At 35.0% G+C, this 26,301-nt stretch overlaps 1 protein-coding gene across 1 annotated transcript in view; it reads right to left on the reverse strand.

Moving 5' to 3' along the window:
• Positions 1–25,989, reverse strand: part of LOC150079578 (uncharacterized) — a 207,222-nt gene extending 181,233 nt beyond the window's left edge. The window contains exon 1 of the mRNA XM_090383123.1: positions 25,866–25,989. Within this exon, the coding sequence (XP_090239249.1) occupies positions 25,866–25,989 (124 nt within the window). The remainder of the gene's footprint in view (positions 1–25,865) is intronic.
• Between the last annotated feature and the right edge of the window lie 312 nt (positions 25,990–26,301).

Raw genomic sequence — 26,301 nt, forward strand, 5'->3', positions numbered from 1 at the left:
TTCCTCCTCCTCTCCACTGTCGTGCACACTTATCTCCTCTAATTCTTGGAGCTCCTCTATTGTAAACTTCCTTCCATGATCCTCAATTAACTTCTCCACATCCTCTGCATCAAACTCCAGACCCAATGACTCACCAAGAGTGACTAAAATTTCCTGCTCTAAAACACTTTCAGCCTGAACTCCTTCAAATTCATGGATGATTGAAGGCCACAAGTTTTTCCAGCCTGCATTGATGCACTAGATAGAAATATTATTCCAAGAATTCATAATAATTTTTACACAGTCTAAGATGTTAAATCTGGTCCTACAGAATTCTTTCAAGGTGATGGCTCTGTTTCCTGAAGTCTCTTCAAAATACCTGGCAAACATCTTCTTTGTGTAAATCTTTTTTAAAGGTGGCAATCACTTGTTGGTCCATCAGCTGAAGCAGAGGGGTGGTATTAGGTGGGAGAAATTTGACTATAACAAAGTCAAATTGTGCCCCCAGAGACTGGGCAAGTTCTGGATCATGGCCTGGTACTATTAGATAATGGTAGCAGTGGCTTTAAAGGAAATTTGTTCTTCTCCAGATAGCTCTTTACAAGGACAAAACACCTCAGTGGCCTATATGTTGAAGAGGGGGATCTTGTCACCCAGGCCTTCTTGTTACACTGCCAGAAGACACCTAACCTGCTTTTGATGATCATCTGCTGTTTAAACACTCTTGGAGTTTCTCAGTAATAAACCAGCATTGACTTAAGCTTAAAATCTCCAGAGGCATTGGTGCCCAACAACAGAGTAAGCCTATTCTTCATAGGCTTATGCCTAGGTAATGAGGTCTCTTTCTTTGTGATGTATGTTCAGCTGGGCATTATTTTCCAGAAGAGGTCCGTTTCATCTACATTAAAGACTTTTTGGGGAAGATAACCCTCCTTCTCAATGAGGAGGATTATCTTCCCCACATTAACGGCTTCAGCTACTTCTTGATTAGCACTGGCAGCCTCTCCAGGTCTTATGACACTTTTAATATCAGACCTTTTCCTGAAGCAGTTGAACCAACCCTTGTTCGATTTAAAGTCATCATATTGTGTGTTACTAGTTGAGGATGCGTTAGCCTTTACATCACAATCATTACTATGATAGAAATGGTGTAATGGGAGAAACCACATCAATGCACTAATTTTAGAAGTGCCATCATCATGTTTTTTCACTACTACTTATTTAATTTTAAGGGACATTTTCTTCTACTGCATTGTTTAGAGGCCATCATGATGTTTTGATTATAAAACACAAATTCATTTCAATAAAATTATGTCAAATAATTACACAATACATGTACATTACAGTACATAAAAGCGCAGCACACAGCTACTTCAACCAAGGGAAGCATAAACACTGAGGCATTTCCTTTCCTCTATGCACATGGCTAAGATGTTACAAATGCTGCTATTGGCTGAAACGTTATCACTCCATAGACTCACATTACCAACGTGGTCCAGCATAGTAAAGTGCATATTTTATCATAAAGTGAACTTTATGACATCACGGAGAGTCAATCATAAAATGATGTGATTGTATTATGGTCCCATCATAAAGCAGGATTCCACTCTATCTAGTTTCCAAACTCTGTAAACCATGCCTTCAGTCTTTCCTCAATGAAGCAATTCTTTTGCACTCCTTACCCAATTAGTTATCCATCTTTACACCTGCTTGAGAGGTTCAATGCCTCTTTCCAGGTATGGCTTCTAGACCTGAATATAATATACCAGATGCAGGTCTCACAATCTATTATGAGGGTAGAATAAAAAGTAATGCCATTTATAACTTTTGAAGGAAGGAAAATAAATCAATAAAAAAAAAAAAAGACACTTTCAGTTTAAAAAAAAGTGTTCTTTAATTTGATGTATCATTTTTTTCTACATATGCCCCACCTAACTCGATATATTTCATCCAATTTTCTCACAAATTTTTGTATGTTGTTTAAGGTAAAATTCAAGAGGGAGGCTAACCATCTCTTCATGACTGCTTTACCTTTCTCGCTGGAACCATATCTGTTGGAGACGGTCTTTAAGCTCTGAGAACAAAAATGCTTCGAGCCAAATGAAGAACAATCTGAAGAATATTATAAAAGTTGAGAGAGATAAAAAAATTTTAGAGTAAACCAGATGCATTCCAAACTCTTTTTAATGTGGTACAACACTATGTACATGCTAAAAATAATTCAACACCCCACCCACAAATATTGTAATTCAACACTCCACCTTTTTTATTCTTTATCTTTAAGATGATAGTATTATGGCACAGTACACAACTTCCTTTGCTTCAGGCCAAAAACAGATAAATATGAGGGGGGGGGATGTGCAGTACTAAATACAAGCTTAAGCAAGGCCACACAAAATCAGGTATGAAATTTCAAAGAGAAAGAAAGGATAAAGATCTCACCAGCTGCTGAGTGTGGAACACAAGGAGAAATTAATGTGGTAAATTTTTAACGTATTATTCAATAATTATATTTTAATTAATCAATTACATCAGTATGTGCAGTTAAAGGAAATCAGAGTAAAAACAATGATTTGATGCCAAAATTTAGAGACACTCTTTCGAACAAGATGCAACGTTCCAAGGTGTCCCAATTAGTGATGGGTATATTAAAATTATTTCGATAAATCAAAAAAATTTTAATAACGGAATGAAATGAAATAATGATATAATTTGATATTAGTTCTGGCAAAAAAACAAAAATTGAAACACGTTAAGTATTGTGTACCTAGGAAGAGTCTTAAATAAAGATGAAGAATAAGTAAAGCAGAAAATTTAGGAAACCAGTTAAACAAAAATATTTGGAGCAAAAGACAAAATTAGCTGTTTTTAAATCTATTTTAATCTATGGGATTAAGAGCTGGGTAGGAAAGGGATTGATCAAAAATTAGAATCTCCAGCAATGAGAATTTTAAGAAAAATGAATGGAACAAACAGATGAAAATAATGGCATACCATATTAACAAATGAGATAATAATAAAAAATCTTTGGGTAACAAATACTAATCAAAGGTAATTAAGCAAGCTTAAAATGATATGGGCATTTATAAAGGATGACAGAAGGAAAATTAGCTAAGCAGATACCTGAAGCAAAATTGAATGGTAATAGGAGGCCAAGTGGCAAGCCAAGGGGAGAGGTGGATTGATGGTGCCAAGCAAGCATTAGAAGAAAGAGAGCTTACTTGACTAAAAGTAAAAATCTAATAGAATCAGGAAATAAGATAACATGGAATAAAATAGTGAACGGAAGACTGATATTCCAGAAGGATGAATTTGTACCACAATTGTAACCTGTATAATAAATTTGGATGATAAAAAATAAATTACTATGTTCAATATATTATACTGACAAAGTTAAAATACAGATATAAAAAATAAATTAAAAGCAAGCAAAATATATTTAAAAAATAACAATGAAATATAATTAAAAAATATATATACATAAAAAAAAAAAAAAAATATATATATATATATATATATATATACACATATACACACCTCGGCTGAAAAAAAGGGTATATATATATATATATAGCGTTCTCCCCAGGACTTACTGAATGGGCACACCGCCTGGTGAATTTTAACTGACTGCCCGGCTAAAATTTAAGCAATTCTCGTGGTACAGTATGGTACTGCTCACTGATCTCGATCAATATTAATTCAAATGTACTATGCGATTGAGATCAATGCAACAGGAGCATATAATGTTAAATCATGCAATTAATTTTTGCTCTGGATCACTTGAAGTCGCATTTATAAATAGCAGAAAATTTTATATTGCAAAGTACTACACTTCCCCACCCAGCTGGCAAAATTTTATGGGGAGAACAGTGTGTGTGTGTGTGTGTGTGTGTGTGTGTAAACATGCTTTACTGCAGGAGGATTTCTTATATGTATATATATATATATATATATATATATATATATATAAAAACATGCTTTACTGCAGCAGGATTTCTTACATATATACAGGTTGCAGAGAAACTCTACCGACAAACTTGAACAGGTGGTACCAAAAGAAACATTTTTTGTCAAGTAAACATAGGTTGTAAATGAGTTGTTATAGCAGCTATTAAAGGATTGTAAAAATCAGAACAACACATTCAGTAATTTAATGCATACAAATCCTTTGTTGTTGCATACAAAATAGAAAAAACAATTCATAAGAAGTGCTCGAACTGGTGACCATGATGTTTAATGCATAACTCACACTGATGCATGAATGTTGTAGGCACTGGAAGTTCCTAGGGTTGTATCTCTGCACTTGCTGCGACAATCCATGCTATAAGTTCCTCCACTGTGTCAATTGGCGTTTCATACACAAGAGTCTTCATGTATCCCCACAAGAAAAAGTCCAAACAAGTCAGATCAAGCAACCATGCTGGTCACCTCGACCAATCCATCTGCCTGGAAACGTATGTAAGAGTGCACATACACATCTGTCAAAATGTGGTGCAGCATCATGTTGGAACCACATTTGTGCTCGGACAATTAGAGGAACATCCTCCAACAACTCTGGAAGTGTTTGCTCCATAAAACGCAAATAGAGTCATCCATCTAAACATGCAGGCAACGTGTGGTCCAACTAAAATGTTTTCCACAATGCCAGCCCATACATTGATACTAAACCTGTGTTGGTAACCATGTTCAACCACTGCATGGAGATTATTCTCTGCCCAAACATGACTTGCGGCTGTTGAACAATCCCTCTCGGGTGAAACAAGCCTCATCAGTGAAAAGCACATTATTGGCAAAATCAGGCTGCAAGTTGGTTTCCTGTAAAAACCAGTGGGAGAACTCGACATGGTGGGCAAAGTCAGCAGGTTCTAGTGCATGCACTTTCTGGCATTGGAAATGTAGTCCCACTTCGTGCACCATATCTCACACCAAACGATGCTACACATCCAATCAGTGTGCGACGGCTCATGTGCTGGTAGTAGTAGTATTAGCAAAGATCTGCAAAACCTGTTCTCTCAATCCGGGGTGCCCTAGCAGTGCGTCAACATCCAGTATCATGCATATTCATACCGAAAGAGCCACTATCCCGCAATCTTTGGTGTATCACAGCGAATGTTGTGTGGTGAGGCAACCTTCTGTCTGGGAAGCGTTCTTGATAAATCCTAAAGCCTCTCTTCTGCTTCCATTTGCATTTGCAGCGCCGTACATTAAATGGATATCTGCCATTTCTGCAACAGTGAAACACTCCATGTCTGTACCTGTACTGATCATAATATGACATTACAATTTATGCTATTAATGGCAGATACGCACCACTCTGAGGACCGCTCAATTCATGCGTACGTTAACGTTCGAGCACTGTGGTATGGATTGTTTTTTCTATTTTGTGTGCAACAGCAAATGATTTGCAGGCATTACAACCTGATTTTTACAACCCTTTAATAGCTTCTGCTGCTATAACGACTAGGGCTTGCAAACCAGTTTTATAAACTGGTTAAATTCGGTTTTCATATTGAGTTGTTAAAACCGAAACCGAGCTTCTAAAACCGGATTCGAATATTTTCTTAGTTAGCCCTCGAATACAGTTTTTTGTTCGTTTGTCTGGATCGTTCAACTGCTTTATGTTTTAAACATGTTTTTATTTTATTTTATTTTATTTTATTTTATGTTTAGGTACAAATCTCATGGGCAAGTGGCCCAAATCTAGGTGGGGTACCTTTTATCTTCCCACCTGTATCATGGCACGATGCAGGTGTACTCATTTATGACTGAGTGAGTCGGAGCGATAGCGCAAAAGAAAATGCTCAACATTTCTCCGTTCCATCTATCTTGTTCGCCAGGCAAGTTATGGAACGTGCCTTATTGATGGTTACCCACTAGAAACAGATTCGCTGAATATTGCATCAAATTTCAATCGTAGAAAGTTTTTTGCTTCTTTATTCCTATTAAATTTGCGGACAAATGTTCTCCAAAAAGCAGCTTCACCAAATAGCTTTTATGTAATTTTGAAAATACAATAGATTTAATTGGGGAAAAAAAAAAAACTGCAAGTAAATAAATAAAAAATTTCTTTCGTGAAAACTTTGAAACTTGCCTCATTTAGACTCTTCATTCAGTGCTTGCGGGAGTGACACATAGTATTGTGCCTTTGTTATCTTTAATATTTTTCTTTAAAACTGTCGGTGATATAAATTCCTACTAATTAATATTTATTACTCTTAATATGTCTAAGATGAAATCAAATGTATGGAATTATTTTGCTCGAAAAAGCAAAGATGAAGCACAATGTTCCAAATGTCAGAAGATAATGAAGTCGTCTGGAGGATCTACATCATCTTTGATGTTGCATTTGAAGAAAATGCATCAGATTGACATTAAACAAGATAATAGTGAACCTCCCATAAAAATGGTAAGAACATTAGAAAACTTTATCGTTAAAAAATCTATGGAAGAAGAGATTTCAAAATTAGCTGCTTTAGATGGATTTTCTTTTAATTCAATTGCCAAGAGTGAGTTTATACATGTACAATCAAGCCTTCACCCTTCAGAGAAATAAATACGACAAATTACCACCAGCCTCAGTGAATGGAATTAAAAATATGGTTCTGAATTATTATAAAACTAAGAAAGAACTCAGTCAGCATTTAAAAAATTCATTGGTTTTGGGTGTACGGTATTCAATGACTCTAGACGAATATACAAAATAAAAGGTATATGAATATAAATGTGCATTCAAAAGACAATCATTGGTCGTTAGGTCTTATTGAGATTAATGGTTCACTTGATAGCAGAAGAACTAAGCAAATTGTGAATGGACACTTGAAGGAATTTAGTTTGAACTTGGATGAGGATATTGTTGCCTGCACCACCGATGGAGCAGCAATAATGATTAAGTTCAGCAAGCAAATTACGCCTAATCATCAACAATGTATAGCCCATTGTATACATCTGTCAGTTATAGATGTACTTTATGAAAAAGCAATCAATTATGGTGCCACAGTCTCTGAGTCTCCCAAAGACAATGAAAATAATGAGGAAAGTAGTGGTGATGAAGAAGTTGAAGAAAGCCAGCAAGGCATGCTTTATCAAACCGACTTTACCAATGAGCTCATTTATTTCTTCAATCCAATGGCCAATATTGCACAAACTATTAACAAAGTCAGAAAAATTTGCAAGCTTTTTCGAAAATCGCCTACCAAAAATGACATATTACAAAATTTTGTTAGAGCAAAATTTAATGGGAAAGAATATAAACTTATATTAGATTGCAAGACTAGATGGGATAACACATTCTATGATTGAGAGATTTTTGAAATTGAAAAATTGCATTCCAAATGCTCTATGTGCATACTGTCAACTGAAGCTGTGTCTGACAATGACTGGAAAACACTTGAATTGCTACGTGAAACTTTGCGACCAGTTGAAATGATTCTGAAGACTATAACCTCAGAAGATACAGACTTACTTAAAGAAGAGTCTTCAATAGGATTTCTGCTTGCTAAGCTTGATACAGCAGAAAACCCATTTACTTTAAAGTTTCACCAAAGCCTTTTGCAAAGTTACAATGCAAGACGAAATTGCCAAACTGTGGCTTTGCTGAGCTATCTACACAACCCCAAAAAGTTTAGGAAAGAAGATTCAGGTTCAAGAACTTTTGATTTTCCAAGTAAGCAAGTTTTGAAAAAGCATGCTGAAGAGATTTATCAGAGATTATTTGCAAAACATTCCGAAGGAGTCTTAGCGTTGAATGAAGAAACTGAAAATAAACGAATTGTTCTTTTAGAAGGAAACAAAGACTCGTCTAGTTCCGATGTTGGAGATACACTCATGCGAGAGTATGATAGTGTAATAAAGAGATTAACTGAAGAGCCTTCAAAATATCCGAGTGAACTGGAAATCAGCAAAGAATTTAAAATTTTGGAGGCAACTAGCAATAGAAGTGAAAAGCTGGAGAAAGTTTATAGAGCACTGCTGACCATTAAATCAACAAGTGTCCAATCTGAGAGAGTGTTTTCGATCACTGGTCTCTTTAAAACAAAAATAAGGTCAAGTCTATCAGGAAAAATGCTTAATATACTTTGTTTTTTAAAGGATCATTTTCAGAAAAAAACTGAGCAATAAATAGTTAAGTAATTTCCCCAAGCTGTTTTTTTTTCACATTATTTTTATTTATTTATTTATTATTATTATTATTATAGGACTTATTATTTTTTTGTTTACTATACAAGAAGATAGTTTTTATTCAAAGGATTTGAATACAATTTGTAATTTTGTATAATCTCAAGCTGGTTACTTTTTTGGAGCGTTTTAATTTTTAAAATTTTTTTTACTACAAGAGGTGATAGACTGTTTAAAAGATTTGATTACGATTTGTACAATCTACCCAAGATAAAATAAATACCTGTGTTATAAGCTTTTAATTATTTTCCCTAAGCCTGAGAAAATCGGTTTTAAAAGTAAACTTCGGTTAAACTCAGTTTGAAATTTGTCGGTTTTATGCAAGCCCTAATAACGACCTGTTTACTTGACAAAAAATGTTTTGTTTGGTACCCTCTATCACCTGTTCAAGTTTGTCGGTAGAGTTTTCCTGCACCCTGTATATATATATATATATATATATATATATATATATATTATTCTTTTGTAATATGATAATTCATGTTGTATTTTATTTTTAATATGCTTTTATAGTAGTTTTACTTAATTTATTTCTATCTCTAGCTTTTTCTGTTGTCCCAGTAGCTGTTAATTAAGATAACCGAGATTAGGCTAGCTTAAAGACCAGTAATGTATTAACTATAATACCTATGTGTAGAAAATACCTGTAATTAAGAAAATGAACAAAGACGGAATAAACCACAATAGAATGATAATACAAAAAGAATAACAATATATATATATATATATATATATATAAATTTGTATATATGCACTGATAGCTTCTAAAGGCTACATGCCAGCCTTATCAAACAAACTATCTCAAAACAGTTCAGCTCCTTATAATATGCTTAATGCTTATGAATATGAAGAGAGCCGAAAGGAACTCCAACACGTCTATCCCACAGCTTACCAACCTACTAACACCTTACTAACTACTCTGACCATGCGATCATCTTGGAGTGTAAACAGATAATTCATTTATTTACCAGAAATAACATGACCCCCTTCATATCCCAATAGCAACTACAGCCTTAATATTATAAGAAGCTACACTTTAATATTTCAGTTGACAGAAATGGCTTGTCCCTTCAAAAGCTATTAGGGCACATGTGTGTGCATGCGCATGTGTAATATATTTTTTGCACTTAACTTACATTTTATATCTGTATTTTAACATTGTCAGTGTATACTGTATAGCATATTTTATTTTTATTTTATATTATTGTAAATAAAGCTATTTTACCATCCTATTTGGTCGCAGTTACTAAAGAACCCCTTTCATATCTACCAACAATTACAAGTCTACAAATCCCTATAATGATTTCTGATACCATAATTCATAGGAGACTTGCCAACTACAGTATAACAGGCTCTTTTTTTTAGCAGAAAAACAATATGAGTTTCATAAGGGAAAAAGCTGTAGTTACAAACCTGGTTCAGTACAGGCAATATGTTACAAACCTAAAGGCCTATAAGATGATGCAATCTTCACAGATATTGCAAAAGCATTTGACCAAGTACTACAGAATATCTTAATCAGTACACTATTAACTGTGGAATCCAGAATCCTCTACTAAATTGGATAAAAATCTACCTTTCCCTCAGGAATCACCATGTAACAGCTAATCTTCTTTCACCCCCCCAGCAGTGATGTTCCTAGGGTTCCTTTCCTATGACCACTTGTCTTCAATGTTTTCATTTAATCACTTGGCTCTCAAGGTACAGGAAACAATATACAAATGGTAATGTTTGACAATGTAAACATTAAACACATATAACAAGGGACTCTGATAATCTCCAGCACACTTTCAACAACTCCACCACTACCAAGTGCTCCTCAATCACTTTCTTCTCCACCATAGCACCAGAACCAAAAAAAGGGCCCACCTGCTTTACTGGAAGAGCACTTATTCACAACAATTATACAAGGTGTGTACATTAAATAGTGGCAATGACCCTGTAAAGAGAAAATAAAATAATTTTTGACCAAATACTTAACGTTAAATAGAACAAAGCATAAGCTTTAATTTGATATCAAAAATAAAATAAGTATTTAATACTAAAAGGTTATGTTTGTTTTTTTTAGATATAAAGAAGAAGCATGGCAGAAAGGTCAACTGAGAGAAAAACAGAGCAATGACATAAAGTTAGATTTCGTTTTTTATTACACAAATCGGCAAGTGAAATTTACAAAATATTAAAATTAGCTTATCAAGGCAAGCTTATCTAGGCTTATCATTTTAGCTTATATAAAATGCAGAAATAACTGAAAAGGTAAGTGAAATGATCAAAACTGAAATGAGACTCAGTGTCAGAACAATAATCCAAGAATTATCAATAAATAAAGGCAATTCGCAATTTGACAAAATATTTGGGAAAATTCCAAAATATATTGAAAATCCTCTGATAGTGAGATGCTAAGAATTGTGAGGATTTTCTTGAGCAACATTAATTAAACAAGAACTTTATTCGGAAGTTTATCACCGGAAATGAAATTCTACTTATAATCCTGAAACAAAAAGGCAAGTACAGTGTGGCATGGCAAAGACTTCCATCAAAAGGAAGTACAGAATGAAAAAGTACATTTCCATTCCAGAATGGAAAGCATTTCAAACATAAAATGCAGCTCATCATAGTTATATTTTCACAGTACACCCACAGATAAAATAAATGACACAAACTGTAAAATTTAAATCATAAGTGAAATGTTCCTCACATATAGAAAACAGTGAAAAAGATGTGTTGTAGTTAATGGTTATTATTTTGAAAGCGACAAACAATATTATTGATTAAATATATAGCCATGGAAATTATATTTTTTTGTTATTTTATGCATTCTTGCCACTATTTAATGAATACTCCTTGTATAAATAAAGTAGGTTATCATTTACTCTAACACTGGCATGTCAAACTGGTAGTCCAACCATGTTATTTTGTTGAAATTGTGTGTGTGTGTGTGTGTGTGTGTGTGTGTGTGTGTGTGTGTGTGTGTGTGTGTGTGTGTGTGTGTGTGTGTGTGTGTGTGTGTGTGTGTGTGTGTGTGTGTGCGTGTGTGTGTGCGTGTGTGTGTGCGCAATACCGAGTAAATCGGGCATGGCAAACTTGTTGGCCATGTGCTACCTCACAAGTTGTTATCTTTTACAGGATTATTTTCACATGGATTTAACACTATTAAATCTATATGAAAATAATGGTAAATGGTGATACTTAAAGATATACTAATAGAAAAGTTAAATAAACTTCATAAATTATACAAACCTTCATAAATGTTGGTGGTCTACAGAACACAAATTTCAGGTGGGGGGATTACATAAAAATATTTATTTCAGTAATGTCTCACCAGAATGCACTGTGCACACCAACCCAGCCCAAGAGCTTCCCAAGAGACATTGTTGCACCTCCTTGCTGTAGAGCTCACAAGAGCTGTTAGTGCAGCCAGCTGGAATTTCTGACTGACACTTTTGTTCTAAACTGCAAGTCTCATTGATACATTTCTCACCATCAGCCTACCCTACAAATATGTGGGCTTCATCAAAACAAACATTTAATACATACTGAAAGACTAGGTACTGGTATTGCTGTAAAAGTCACAGTACTGTCACATCTCAACTATGATTTACCTATCTGAAACACACAGCATACAATCCAAGTCAATAAAACTGAAGCAGTCCCACATAACTTAGCATTAGCATTAGTTGAGGCTTACGATGCGAGAAAGAAAGCTTATACAGCATCAGCAAAAAAAAACTACTTTCCCATTTCACCCATCCAGTCACTCCAAATGTTTGTCTAGTTCAGTTTTAAATTTATTTAAGCTATCAACTTCCACAACAACAAATGGAAGTCTGTTCCAGCAATCAACTATTTTTTTTGTGACCAACATCATAGTATCCAATCAAATTGGTCAGACAAGACTTCCCCTTATCAAACCCATTCTGTGTCTGAGCTATTACTGCTGTCTTGTCTAGGTGATCCTGTCTCACTTCTTTAACCAGTGATTCCATTATTTTCCCCAGAACAGAAGTTAAACTAACAGGTCTATAATTATTTGTGTCACCCTTTGTCAGTTATCTGATAGACATCTTCACTTTTGCATTCAAATCCATTAGAAATCCATGTGCCAACTTCAAAATTAAACCATTTGATATGAGAAGGCTCTATATGAAAATCTTATCTGCACAATACAATATACATAATCTACTTCAGATGCTTAACTTATATGTCCCTTAAAGCCAACCGGATGCCAGAAACTCTTCCACATAATACCCCTACTAATATAGCTAAACTCAACCTAATCAACAGGCTACTATCAGTTTTAAACAAGCATAACTGACTTTTTTATTGAATAATAACACATAAAAACTGCATCCAACTCTCTGTCACTCCAAGTATGGAACAGCTATGTATTATTAAGTTTCTGGCTAAAGAGAACAATAAACCTGTAGAAACTCAAGTGCAGATCATTTTCACAGTTTCATAAAGAGACCATCTTGTATGAGGATGTACAGCTGGTACAATATGCTTTCAGAAGGCTTCAGAGACTTTTAATTGACTGCTGTCACCATCATGAACATTTGTTTGGGCACAGAACTGATGCAGGAAAACAGGAATGTCACAATGAATGTGATATTGCATCCAACTAGTAATGGGCATAACTGAATGATTAATAATTTAAATAATCAATTACATGCAAATTAGTTGATTATGAAATCTACAACACAATATACTATAATTTTATAATAAATTATATGCAAATTAGTTTATTAAGAAACTGACAACAATGGCGACCAAATAGAAATTCTGCATGAATGGCAACAGCACTTCAGCTATAACATAGGAACTCTCTCCGCTGTAGTTCTTGTCCTTTTTTTTTTTTCCTTCTTCATTTTCATGTAAATGTAAATGATATGTAATATGTAAAAATTATGTGCAAATGGGCATTTGCCTCATTTACATATAATTGATTAGGAAAATGCCACAATCAATTATTTAAATAATGACTTCTGATTACACCCATCACTAATCCAAATCATGTGTAAACACTTATTAGAACGTTGTTCAAAGAAGTGTGAACAAAATTAATGCCAAAGATGTCAACATTCAAACAGATAGCATGCAGGAATGTGTCCACAGCACATTATATTACAGGAATGTAATGGATATCACAAGTTAGTATCCATTACATTCCTGTAACGAATATTAACTTGTGAAGAGACAATGGGTGCACCACTTCACTAGTGAGTCAAAATGGTTCAGAACAAGAAAATTAATGAGGTTGAACTGATGATCAAGTCTTTTAAAGCTGAATTGTAACACTAACTCAAAAAAATATGCAATCCTGAGACTGATGATTATGATGACTGATGGAATTTTTATTCTGATGTGATCATGAGGGCCAAGGGAGGGGAATGAGGGATTATGCTTCTTATGAGAAGTAAGTTGAAAGCAATCAGATTGTTACAAGAGTTTGATCAAGAAGAGGTAGAAGCAGAATCAGTTTTGTGTATGTTAGCATTAGTAGAGGCATATGATGCAAGAAAGCAAGCTTATGCAGCATCAGCCAAAAAAAAAACCCCTCCCATTTCACCTGGAACAAATGCCTGTCCAGCTCAGCCTTAAATTTATTTAGGCTATTAGCTTCCACAACAAAAGATGGAAGCCTGTTCCACCAATCAACTACCCACTGGCTAAAGGCAAACTATCTAGTTAATAATTATCTAGTTATTATCTAGGTTATCTAGTTAATAATGTAATAGTTAATAATAACATTGAAAAGTTGCTAGTCAGGGAATACTATAGGCCTAATGAGTATGGGGAATATGATAAAAATCTCTCTAGGCAACTTGAATGGGCAAACACAGATGAATGCCTCATTATGGGCAACTTTAACTCTTACTGATTGAAATTTGTGGTTAAACAATACACCAGGTCAGTAAACAATAATCGGACAGGTTTTTTGTTATCACTTGGAACACTGTTACTTATTTAAATGAGTTGAAATATCTCATTGCTACTGAAATATAACAATGTAATTGTTGCTGAAATATAATATTGCTACTGAAATATGATATATTTCATTGTTGCTGGAACTTTTACTTATATCAACATGTGCTGAACAAAGTAACATTGTTCCAGGGACACAAATATTTTTGACTTAATTCTCACTAAGGATCCATGTATTATCAAAGATATAATACTGAAGGACTCATTGGTGGATAGCAACCACAATATCATAAAATAGGCAGTGTCCAAAGAAATTTCAATAATCAATGTCAAAGAAGAGATCTTCAATTTTAAGACAGGAGACTAGAGTGAGATGAAGGACTTCTTAGGCCCTGCTACTAGAATGGCAATTACAAATCACTAGTTATAAATGCCCTGTGGGAAATGTTTAAAAGAATTATCATAAAAGCCACAAGCATATTTGTTCCAGTGGTAAAATATCACAAAAGGAGAATGCCAAAATGGAACGTGACAGAATGGTTGGATCTAATACAAGCAGCAGGTAGAAGGACAACCCTCTTTGTAAAACAATGGTGAGACCACATTTGGAATGCTATATTCAGGTTTGGGGATCTAGCTTTTAAAAGGACAGAGAAATTCTAGAGAGGATCCAAAGAAGAGCAACCAGACTGGTTAGACTGCTAAGGGTTGTTCACATGATGAGCATCTTATAAGATCTGATCAACGTGTTTATGCCATCAAAGGAATTAAACATTTATATATAATAAACATCATTTATCCTGATTAATACTAATAAGAAACTCTCCACAATTCAAAAAATTCAAAACATAACCATCAGCATTCAGGCCTTGGCCAGCATATTTTGGGATACAGAAGTAAACCATGTTGACTTTTTGCTACAAGGCTTGACAATTAATGCACAGTATTACAGAAAGCTGCTATGAAATGATCCACCTGGCAATCCACAAGAAAAGGCATAGGAACCTATGAAAGCAGATATCATAGTATTAGTATTAATAGTGACAAACAATGCAGAAAAGCAAGCTTATACAGCATCAGCCAAAAAAAAAAACGCTTCCAATATCAACTGCCTATACTCTCTAATAGTTTGTTTAGTTCTTCCTTAAATTTATTCAAACTATTCACTTCTACAACACCAGACAAAAATTCATTCCAGCAATCTACAACCTGCTGGCTAAAGGCAAACTTCTACACATATATCCTATAACCCATCCTTCTTCGTTTGAATTTATGCTCCCCCATCTACTCATGTGTGAAGTCTGAGCAAAAGGAGAAATTCCATTAGCATTGAGCTTACTAAATCCATTCAAAGGAGGTGTGCAAATGCATTACCAATTCACAAAGGTGACACAGGTAACTATAGATCTGTTAGTTTAACTTGTGTTCCGGGGAAAATAATGGATCACTGGTTAAAAAGGCATTGCAGGATCATCTAGACAAGTCTGCAGTAATACTTAAGACACAGCACGGGTTTGTTAAAGGGAGGTCTTGTCTGACCAATCTGATTGGATACTATGATGTGGTCACAAAGGAACTGAATGCCAAAAATAATTTTTATATCATATAGTTCGATTTCAGGAAAGCTTTTGATACTGTTGCAAATGAAAGACTGCTGTACAAATTGGAGAGGTATGGCATTAATGGCAAGTTGCTATAATGGATAAACAGATGGTTGAGTGGGAGATGACAGAGAGTGGTAATCAATGGACACTGCTCTTTGTGGACTTATGTTATTAGTGGAGTTCCCCAGGGTTCGGTGTTGGGCCCACTGTTGTTTTGTATATTTATCAATGATATTGATGAATGTATATCAGGTTTAATGTCCAAGTTTGCAGATGATACAAAGGTTGGCAGAGTTGTTAATGACAGTAAAGACAATATGCTACTTCAACTGGATCTAGATAAGTTTGGCAAATGGGCTGAAAAGGGGCAACTGAAGTTTAACATTGACAAATGCAAGGTACTGCATATAGGTAGCAATAACCAAAGAGAAACATGCCAACTATGTGGTACTACACTCAGGGAAGTGGAAAGTGAAAAAGACTTGGGGGTAATTGTGCAGTCAAATATAACGTTTGCTGAACAATGCAGAGGGGCTACCAGGGCAGGTCATGGAGCCTTGTCGCTGGTCCCACAGGAACTAGTAGTTGTTGGTGACTCTATTGTCAGGGAAATGGGGAACATGCTTTGTAAAAACGATAGGTGGAACAGGACCGAGGTATGTCTGCAAGGGGCAAAGGTTGATGACGTTGTAGAGCAGATATCATCTTTTAAGGGCACCAAAGGTGATATCGTTATACACATTAGCACTAATGATATTAAGAGTAGGAGACCGGCAGAATTACTTAACAAGTACAGGTCACTCTTGAAAAAAAAGCCGTGAATTAGGGTTGAATTTGAAAGTGTCTGTAATTCTGCCCAGACATGATGGGAGGGAGTATATGATGAGAGCCTTGTTGATCAATTCGGCCCTGGAAAGATTGTGCAAGGCTCAAGGGGTAGAATTTTTTCAGCCTGGTCTGTACTTGTTAAAAGGAGAGACTGCTTCTACAGGGATGGGATACACTTAAATAGAAAGGGTGCAAGAATATTTTCTGATGCTATCGAGGCAGTGTTAGGTGGGTCAGAAAACTGCTAGCTTGGGGGAGGGAATACAGGGACTAATAGATTAACAGTAGCCACTGGCAGAGGTGAAAGTGATTCTTGCACTGCTTCTATTGGAAAGAGCAGAAGACTGGAAAACAAGATGCAGGATATTTCAGAGACTGCTGGGAGTCATTGCTGTACAAGTAAACACGTGGGTTGTGTTAGGGTAGCTAAGAATAGGAACAGGTGCATATATACTTGCATGTACACTAATGCTAGGAGTTTGGTAAATAAATTTGATGAATTTGAGTTATTGCTCAAAACATCAAAGGCAGATATTGTTGCGATATCAGAGACGTGGTGTCACACAGGTATAAGGAATGCAGAACTGGAATTTGGGGAGTACAATGTGTACAGAAATGATAGTCAGGATAGAAAGGGAGGAGGGGGTTATGTTATTAGTTATGAAACACATAAAATCCAAGGAAGTGAAGCCAGTCGACATTGCTGGACAGTGCAGTGTCGAGTCAGTTTGGTGTGACATAAGCATTGGGAGATCAAAATTGAGAGTAGGAGTGTGCTACAGGCCTAATGACTCTGATGAGTATAATAAGAAACTGTACAGGGAAATAGAGTGGGCCAGTAAATCAGATTGTCTTATAATGGGGGATTTTAATTTCCTAGATATTGACTGGAATTTGTGGGTTGGTCACTCACACACTAGCAAGGCTTTTGGGGATTTATTGGATGATTGTCTTCTACATCAGCATGTTCAGGGTCAACTAGAGGAAGTAATACTCTTGATCTGAATATCAGTAGTCATTCCTCGTGCATTAAGAATCTGCAGCTAGGTGGCAGTGATCAGTGTGCTGAAGTGGGATTTACTCAAAGAGGTAACTACCATCAGGGGTAAAGGGAAGGGATTTTGCTTTCGTAAAGGTGACTACGATGGTCTGAGATAGTATTTAAATTCTATATAGTGGGACCAACTGATGATATTACCAACTGCAAATCCAAAATGGAAAGCATTCAAAGAACTTATCTTGGAAGCTACTAGGCTTTACATACCAAGTAAGAAATATTGTTCAAGGTTTAGGCCTAAATGGATGTCAGATGAACTAATGAGACATATTATTATTATTATTAATAGCCATATGGTGCAAGGAAGCCGAGGCTTATGTTGCACCAGAAAAAAAAAAAAAACTCCTGAGAGAGAGAGAGAGAGAGAGTCAAAAGTAGAAGGGAATCACCAAGAAAGAGAAGAATGATGATATCCAGCTCAGGACCCCTGGGTGGGCCAAGCCCATACTCACCAGATGTGAGCCCCCAGGATTATGGCAGAGAAGAAAAATGCAGGGGATACATATAAATTAACAAGTGATAATATCTGATAATTTTGGTCAAAGTAACTCTTGCACATACCTCAAGAATTCTTATCTGTTATCCCAACTGGACATATTATCTAGATGTTCTGGGGACCGAAATGTTTCAAGTGAGCGGGTAGCTAATGCCAGGGAGGAGAGCCTAAAAAACTTCAAGGGTTGTGTTAGGGTTGTTAAATATACAAGAACAGTAAGTCTTAATTGTTTATATAGTAATGTTAGAAGTATCGTCAATAAATTTAGGAAGGATAGGGTAGATAGAAGGGGAGGTGGGGTAATGCTTCTTATCAGAAGCAGCGTGAGTGCGATGCAGGGAATAACTTTGATATTATATATTTGGATTTTAGAAAGGCTTTTGATACTGTTGCACATGGAAGACTGCTGCACAAATTGGAGCAGTGTGGCATTGGAAGCAAATTACTGTTATGGATAAAGGGATGGTTGAGGGGTAGAAGACAGAGAGTGTGGTAATCAATGGACACTGCTCATTGTGGACTAATGTTATTAGTGGAGACCCTCAGGGTTCAGTATTGGGTCCATTGTTGTTTTCTGTATTTATAAATGATACTGATGATGGTATATCAAGCTTAATGTCCAAGTTTGCAGACAAAATGAAGGTTGGCAGGGTTGTTAAGGACACTAATCACAGTACGCTGCTGCAAAAGGATCTAGAAAAGTTGAGCAGATGGGCTGAGAGGTGGAAAATGAAGTTTACCATTGACAAATGTAAAGTACTACATATGGGAAGCAGTAACCCCAGAGTGACATATCAACTCTGTGGTACTACACTGACAGTGGTAGAGAACGAAAAGGACCTGAGGGTAATTGTGCAGGCAGATATGAACTTTTCTGAGCAGTACAGACGGTCTGAAAGAGTAGCTCATGGTGTCTTGTCAATGATATACAGGAATTTTTCTAGCAGGGATAAGTAGGTGATTATCCACTTATATAAGGCAATGGTCAGGCCACACCTTGAGTACTGTATACAGGTCTGGAGGCCTCATTTTAAGAAGGATATAGAGCTGTTGGAACGAGTACAGAGAAGGGCAACAAGGTTAGTGAACGGAATGAAGGGATCCTCTTACCAAGAGAGGCTTATGTTCTGCAAATTGCAGTGGCTGGAGACTAGGCACCTGCGAGGTGATCTGATTGAGGTGTATAAAGCCTTGAATGGTTTGAGCATGCTCAATGCTGATGGAATTCTTCCTCTTGCTCAGAATAATCATTTGAGAGGGCATAAATTCAAATTGAGGAAAGACAGATGTAGGATAGATGTGTGGAAGTTTGCCTTTAGCCAGCAGGTAATTGGTTGGTGGAAGGGACTTCCATTCCTTTGTTGTGGAAGTTGATAGCCTAAATAAATTTAAGGCTGAGCTGGACTGGTACTTGGAACGAATGGAGGGGTGAAATGGGAGGTTGTTTTTTTTTTTTTTTTTGGCTGATGCTGCATAAGCTTGCTTTCTTGCATCATATACCTCTACTAATGCTAATGCTAATCGGGAAGCCAGAATTTCAAATAGATAAAAATTCAATTGTGGTTACATCATAAGTTTACAACATATGCTAACAACGGTGCCTTTCCAGTCACCCAAAAATTTAGGCAAACCTTAGACCATTCTCATATAAATGCCTTCACCACTAATTGTTTTTATTTTTATTTATGTCTAATTAATGAATAGTTAATGAAATGCACTATGTTAACAACTAAGAAAATTAATTGTTTTTCACATGCATTATAAATTGGATACACTTTAATAGACAGCATTTCTATATGAAAAATGCCTAAGTCAATTATATTTGATTTAATCCCCTGCCCCTTTTTTTAACAAAATGGCACTTATGCATATACAGTTGCATGGAAGTTCAATGAAGATTTCCTGAACTTTTAATAAACAAAAGAAAAATTTTATTTTGTTTATTAAAAGACTATGAATCATGGTTTATAAACAAAACAATTTTGGCACAAAAAGGAGCTAAAAAAAAGTGGGAAATATTATGAGCACCCACAATTAACCACATAGCTTTCTTTGATTGGTGATGTACACTACATAAATAATAATAAAGATAGTAACAATAGTTCTACTTATATATTTAATTTTTTTTTGAACAGAAGTTGCCAGATAGAGCTTAATGCACAGCCATTTCCAGTTGTTAACACGCTGGAACCTAAGACTATTCCAATAAAAAAAAAAAGAAAACCTCCTTTTTATTCTTAAAATACATTCAGCAGAATGTTTCAAGGTCCCATATTAATAACCTCCACTCTAGCCAGGAACTGGAGAGCAAAGTGGTAATCAGTGACCTCCATTCTAGTCAGGAATGGAGAGTAAAGTAGTAGAAATCGTCAGGTGGTATCTGCTATACCATGTGGATCTTATATGGGTGCAGTATTTTTTATACACTTTGCAAACAGATGGCTGTGGAATAAGCTGTTAAGAAAATACTCTGGCAGTTTCATAACAGCTCATTCAGCAATCTTCTTCTCAAGTGGCTTCTATCCTAAACCATAAACTATACACAAAATACCAACAGCTTTAAACCCATCATGGTGCATAACCCATTTTAAGAAAAATTAGTTTTTTTTCCACAAGGCATTGCTACGTTCTAATATAAGAACTTTATGAATATTGTACACAATTCCTCACTATTAAACATATATACATTTATATATAAATTATTAAACATTTATATATAAATTATTATACATTTATATATAAATTGTTAAACATTAATATAAAACTATTAAACGTATTACCAGAAACAAATCTTTTGTCAAATTTGTTTTCAGTAATATGTTTAATTTTGTAACTGAGAACTCCATTAAGTGTTATGATAGACCCCTGCTTTAGCAGTGAAAGATATTGCCTGCAGTCCATGTACTGTTTCTGGTTTGTTGTTTGTTATTTGGTTTTTAGGAGCATTAGCAACTAAGGCCATATTGCTCCGGGATATGTGATGGTCATTCCCTGACCTTTCCGCATTCTCTGTATTTGGTGGTGATGGGCTCGAACCCCGGTCTAATCAAGAAGCGTTGCTACGCACTGCTGCTCCTTCCCACCTGGCTACAGAGGCGCCACTGTTTCTGGTAATAACAGTAATAACATATCTTCAAATTAAGCTTGTAGTCTGTGTATATGCCCAAAAAAACTAAATTTCCAAACAATCTTCAAATAGTGAAGTTACAAAAAACAAATGTGGATTTGAATAACTATACAAGGATACAATACACTCACTAGAATACAGCAACAATTAAGTGTTATTGATAAGGGTCAATAACACTTAGTTCACCATAAACAATGCACATGTGCAAGTTCTCTGTGCTAGGGTATTTTATTTAATTAATATCATGAAATATTTACTTAAACTGCATTTTACTTTATTTCACCTTACAACTACATTTTCACTTTGGCTAAAGTCATACACCATCCCAAATGGGTACAGCACTCTTTACTCCAATTGCCTTTTATTTAATTCTTATAATACAACCTTATTAATTTCAAAGAACTAATATTAACTTAAATCCTAATTCCAAAGCAAATATAAAAAATAAGACATTCTAAACAAAATATATATATTTATTTACACCTTTTCTTTTCTTTTAATATTTAATTAATCTTCAAGTTTTACAACCCACAGTAACCAACTTTAAAACACAGTAGCAGTTGCTTCATACTCAAAGGTATTTACAAGATAAATATTTTCATGTATTTTTACACAATTTCAGTCTTTCCTCATTTCCTTGGTATGAGCAAACATATAGGATATTTCACCAGAATAACTTATTATTCTAGTCCTAGACAAGGCCAGATAGTCTGAGGCTCTGGCACATATATTTTTCAGAGATGCTAAAAATAAGGTCATTAAAACTAAAATATAAGTGGAGGGGGGGGCTACCCTGGACCAGCAGCAACTGTGTTTTCTGGCATCTACCATGACCTTGAGGCACTGGAGTCACCATGCCATGGCACTTCAATAAATCTGGCCTTGGTCCTCGAGCAGCGCTCTCCAAACTTTTTTGGTCATGCACCCTTATTTTACTTAAAAGGAGTAGCACGCAATCCGGAAAAAAAAAAAAAAATATATATATATATATATATACGTTTAATTTTTTTTATTATTTATAAATAATTTACATGGAAGGCATTATATCTAAAATCACATATAATTTTAAAATATCACAAATAAAAAAATACAAAACAAAATTAAATTGAAGTTCAAGTACAAAATGATAAGAAATCATTAATGTAACGAGTGTGGTAAATGTAATGCAATACTATTTGTTTTATTTATAAATAATTTACATGGTATGCATTATATCTAGATTTTATTATCTAGATATAATGTATTATATCTAGATTGAAAAGTTCAAGAGGCCTGTGGCTGGGCCTCTTGAACTTTTCAGTTTATCATTTACCAAAAGCAAAAAAAAAAAAAAAAAAAAAAGCCACACTGAATCAGTTCTATATATAATGAATATCTAAGAATTTGCATTCTCTTAGACAACTATTTGTTTTTGAGCATGTTATCAATGGCAGGTAAACTTCTGTTGCTATAAACTGACAAGTGACAGCACCACTTTTTTAAAATTTTTCTGTTTTTTTTTTTTTTAATTTGTAAATGAAATCAATTCTTCCCATGCCCAACAATATCTCACTGATTATACAGCAATTTCTGTTTCCATTTCAATATACCATGAATTACGACACATTAACATTTTTGTTTAGCACTTAATAGATGCTAGATGAGCAAAAGCATCTACCTTTTTTCTAGACAACTCCCACTTCCACATGGTATCTGTGAGATGCCAGTGACAGGTGGCTAATCTTGCTATAATGCTTTAATTTTGCCAGTAGTTAGATGTCAAAATCAAAGTTGACAAATACAGAATATCCACACACCTCGTTTATGAAATTGAGTCTGCATGGATAGCACAGTGGTATCATCACCGCCCCCCCCCCAACACTGGATGGAAATGGCCCAGGTTTGGATCCCATTAATGATGCGAGAAACTTTTAATGAGCTTTTTTCACTCTATGGCTGATTTAGTCGGTCTCAGGCGTAGATAGCAAGGTTTTTTTCCCCAGAAACTTCTTCATGATTTCTTCTTCTTCTTAGGATTTATTCCATTATTACAATGGTTCTCCTCAACCTAACATCAAAAAGTCATTCCTTTATTCTTTTTTTCCATTTTCTTCTATCTTCCCAATCTCCAGCCCTCTTCTATTCATGGCTGCTCTCGCACCCTCTATCCACGTCCTTCTTGGTCTTCCTCTCTTTTTCCTAGAACTCCATGGCATCCATTCCATGGCTCCTCTGGGCAATCTGTCATCCTCAATTCTCTTCACATGGCCAAGCCACTCCAATCTTTTCTCCTCTATTTTATTAATGATGGTTTTTTGGACATTCATTGTATTCCTCATCAGGTCATTTCTAACTTTTTCAGTCCTAGACACTCTCACCGATCTTCACCAAAAATCCATCTCAACGGCCAGTAGTTTATTTTTTTGTCTTTCAGTAATATTGAATTATATATTTGATGTAATATTGAATTATATATTTGATGTTTAGTTTTGTTAATAATATTTTTATTCCATAGCACAGAATTAAGCATCCCTATGACCTTTCTACCTTTACCCAGTCTTCTCTCAATTTCCTGTGCAGATGATCCGTCAGCCTGAATAATTGCACCCAGGTATTTAAATTGCTGAACAGTTTTCACCTGTATTCCATCTAAATCCAGAACCTCCTCACTTAGATTCATGTACTCTGTCATTAAAATTAACTGTCAGTCCCCATGTTTTATATTCTTCTAGTAACTTTCTTCTCATGTAGTTTACATCATCATCATCCTGTGCTACCATAACTTGGTCATCTGCAAACAGTAGATTGTAAAGGTACTTATTTTGACCAAGGAGAACACCCATTGAACTGCACTTCTGTGACCATGGTCTTAGAAAAACTTCCAGGTACAGCTTAAACAAAATAGGTGACAAACAGCATCCTCGAAGTAGTCCTTTGGAAGTCTTAAATTTTCTTAATATTTTTGAACCAATTTTTATACAGAATGTATTGTTCTTGTATATTCTTCTAATTATTTCAATTAATGGCTGGCTTTATGATTTCAGTTTTGCAATTATGTCACCATCTACTGCAACTGGTTAAGATATCCTCTCATCACTTGGAAGTCATTTCAGATTTACATTATGTACCCTATTCACACAATAACATTTTAGTTTTGTAAAGGAAGCTTGTAGACCCCCCCTGTACATTCAATATTCCTATATATTTAATAAAAGTGTTGTAATACTTGGCATTACTTTCATAACTGCTTTAGCAACAGCAGTGTCCAGCTTTTTGACTGAGGAACAATGACAATTTTCCCATGATATCACATACCATTTTCACTCAACAGTGAAAAATGGCAGTCATTAAAGTAGCTGCATACAAAGTCTGTTCATGTATGCAGATTTTCTGTTGGCATACTGGTCAAAATTTTCCTGGGTGTTACAATGGCTGCATTCTGATTTTTAAGAAATTTAATTTCTTGCTGTTTATGGCAGGGCTGTATTTAGAAACTTAAAATCACAAGGTTTTGACTGATTAAAGGGGATGTGTCCTCATAAATAAAAAAATATATTTTTTTTTTAAAATTCTGTGTGAGCAAGAACATTAAATATTGATCAAAATTAGTTAAGTGATCCAATTATTGATAATGAAAATGAACTGAAATGCAAAGCCATTTATATAATTTTTACTGAAAGTTGTGTTTGCTAAAAGTTAAATTAATTGAAACACATATGTACAATGATAATCACTAAAAAATGCTGGTTAAGAAACCAGCTACAGTGAATTTTTCGGAATTATTTAAACTGGTTACACTGATCCCTGCAAAGTAGACACCTCCCTATAGTAGGCACTTATTTTTGACCCAATGGTGTCCCCTAAAGAGGTTTTACGGAATTATAATTTTAAGAATTATGCCAAGATTTTATAATTTTTTCAAACGCTAAATTAGCTTTCAAGATAACAGAAATGGAAATTCCATTCATGCCTAAGAACACTATTTTGTTAAAGTGCATTTTATATCAAAGTAGTTAACTACTGAACTAATTTAAAACTTAGTAGTGGTTACCGCTTTTTATTCCCCACTCTCATCACAAAAACCACCTATTGCTCTATACACAATTATATTTTTATAACTTAAAAATCCTTCAACTACAGGGAGAAAAAAATAATAATAATATATATCAAAAGGAACTGTAAACGTTATACTTTTGCTAAGTATTAATCGAGGGAGTTACATTTTGTAAATGTCTCCTTGAATACGGAAATCGGAAAAAATTCAGGAGTGGAGCAAAAATTTCAGGAAAAAATTCAAATTAGTGTATTTATTTATCTGTTTATTTTTATGATCCCCCCCCCCTCCTCCTTTCAGCTGAACTATTGTGCTTGAAAGAATATTTCTAGATGCAGACTAAATGAAAAAATACTACAATGATTATTCAAAAGCACATTATCAACTAGCCATAACAAGGGAAAATAAAATTATATACATACATGTACACACACTATAACTGCATATATAATCAAACCACGAAACGATGAAGAAAACACCGATCACTACGCTCACTCTCCTCAGGGAGAGTGAGTGTACCACTGTCGGAGACTCCAAGCGTTGCAACGGCGTCACGGGTGTCCCTACGTGACGCCTATGAGATTGACAATATTTTGGCAATTGGTCAAGTTATGCATTCATTGTGATTATATAAAACTTACCTATTCTAGTTTTTATGTCGAAATTCCGCAATAAAAGTTCTAACTTATCAGACCAACTCATTCCAGTTCCCGCCGACGATCGACTAAGGAACCGAACGATAGAAGTGTTAGAGCAACGGGTCATCGGAAACAAGGGGAAAGGTGGCGTTGTAAACAGAACTGACACATGGAATACTGGCATTTTAAAACGAGTGCCAGCTTTTGTTGATACAGTTCAAGACATGACAAGCGTGAAGAATTAAATATCTTAATGTCAAGTAGCTTAAAGGCAAAAAGCAGTCATATTCATCAATCGATCAATCAGTCTTATCAGTTATATAAAAATCGATGAGGAGCGCAACCATTTATCAATGATGGTGTGAAGTCATTACTTTTTCCGTAGAACATAACCACATATAACAAGGGATCAAGTTATATTTGTATAACTTGATCCCTT

This window comes from Mastigoproctus giganteus, chromosome 10 (assembly GCF_048544385.1).
Source record: "Mastigoproctus giganteus isolate SK-2022 chromosome 10, ASM4854438v1, whole genome shotgun sequence".
In the NCBI taxonomy this organism is placed as follows: domain Eukaryota; kingdom Metazoa; phylum Arthropoda; class Arachnida; order Uropygi; family Thelyphonidae; genus Mastigoproctus; species Mastigoproctus giganteus.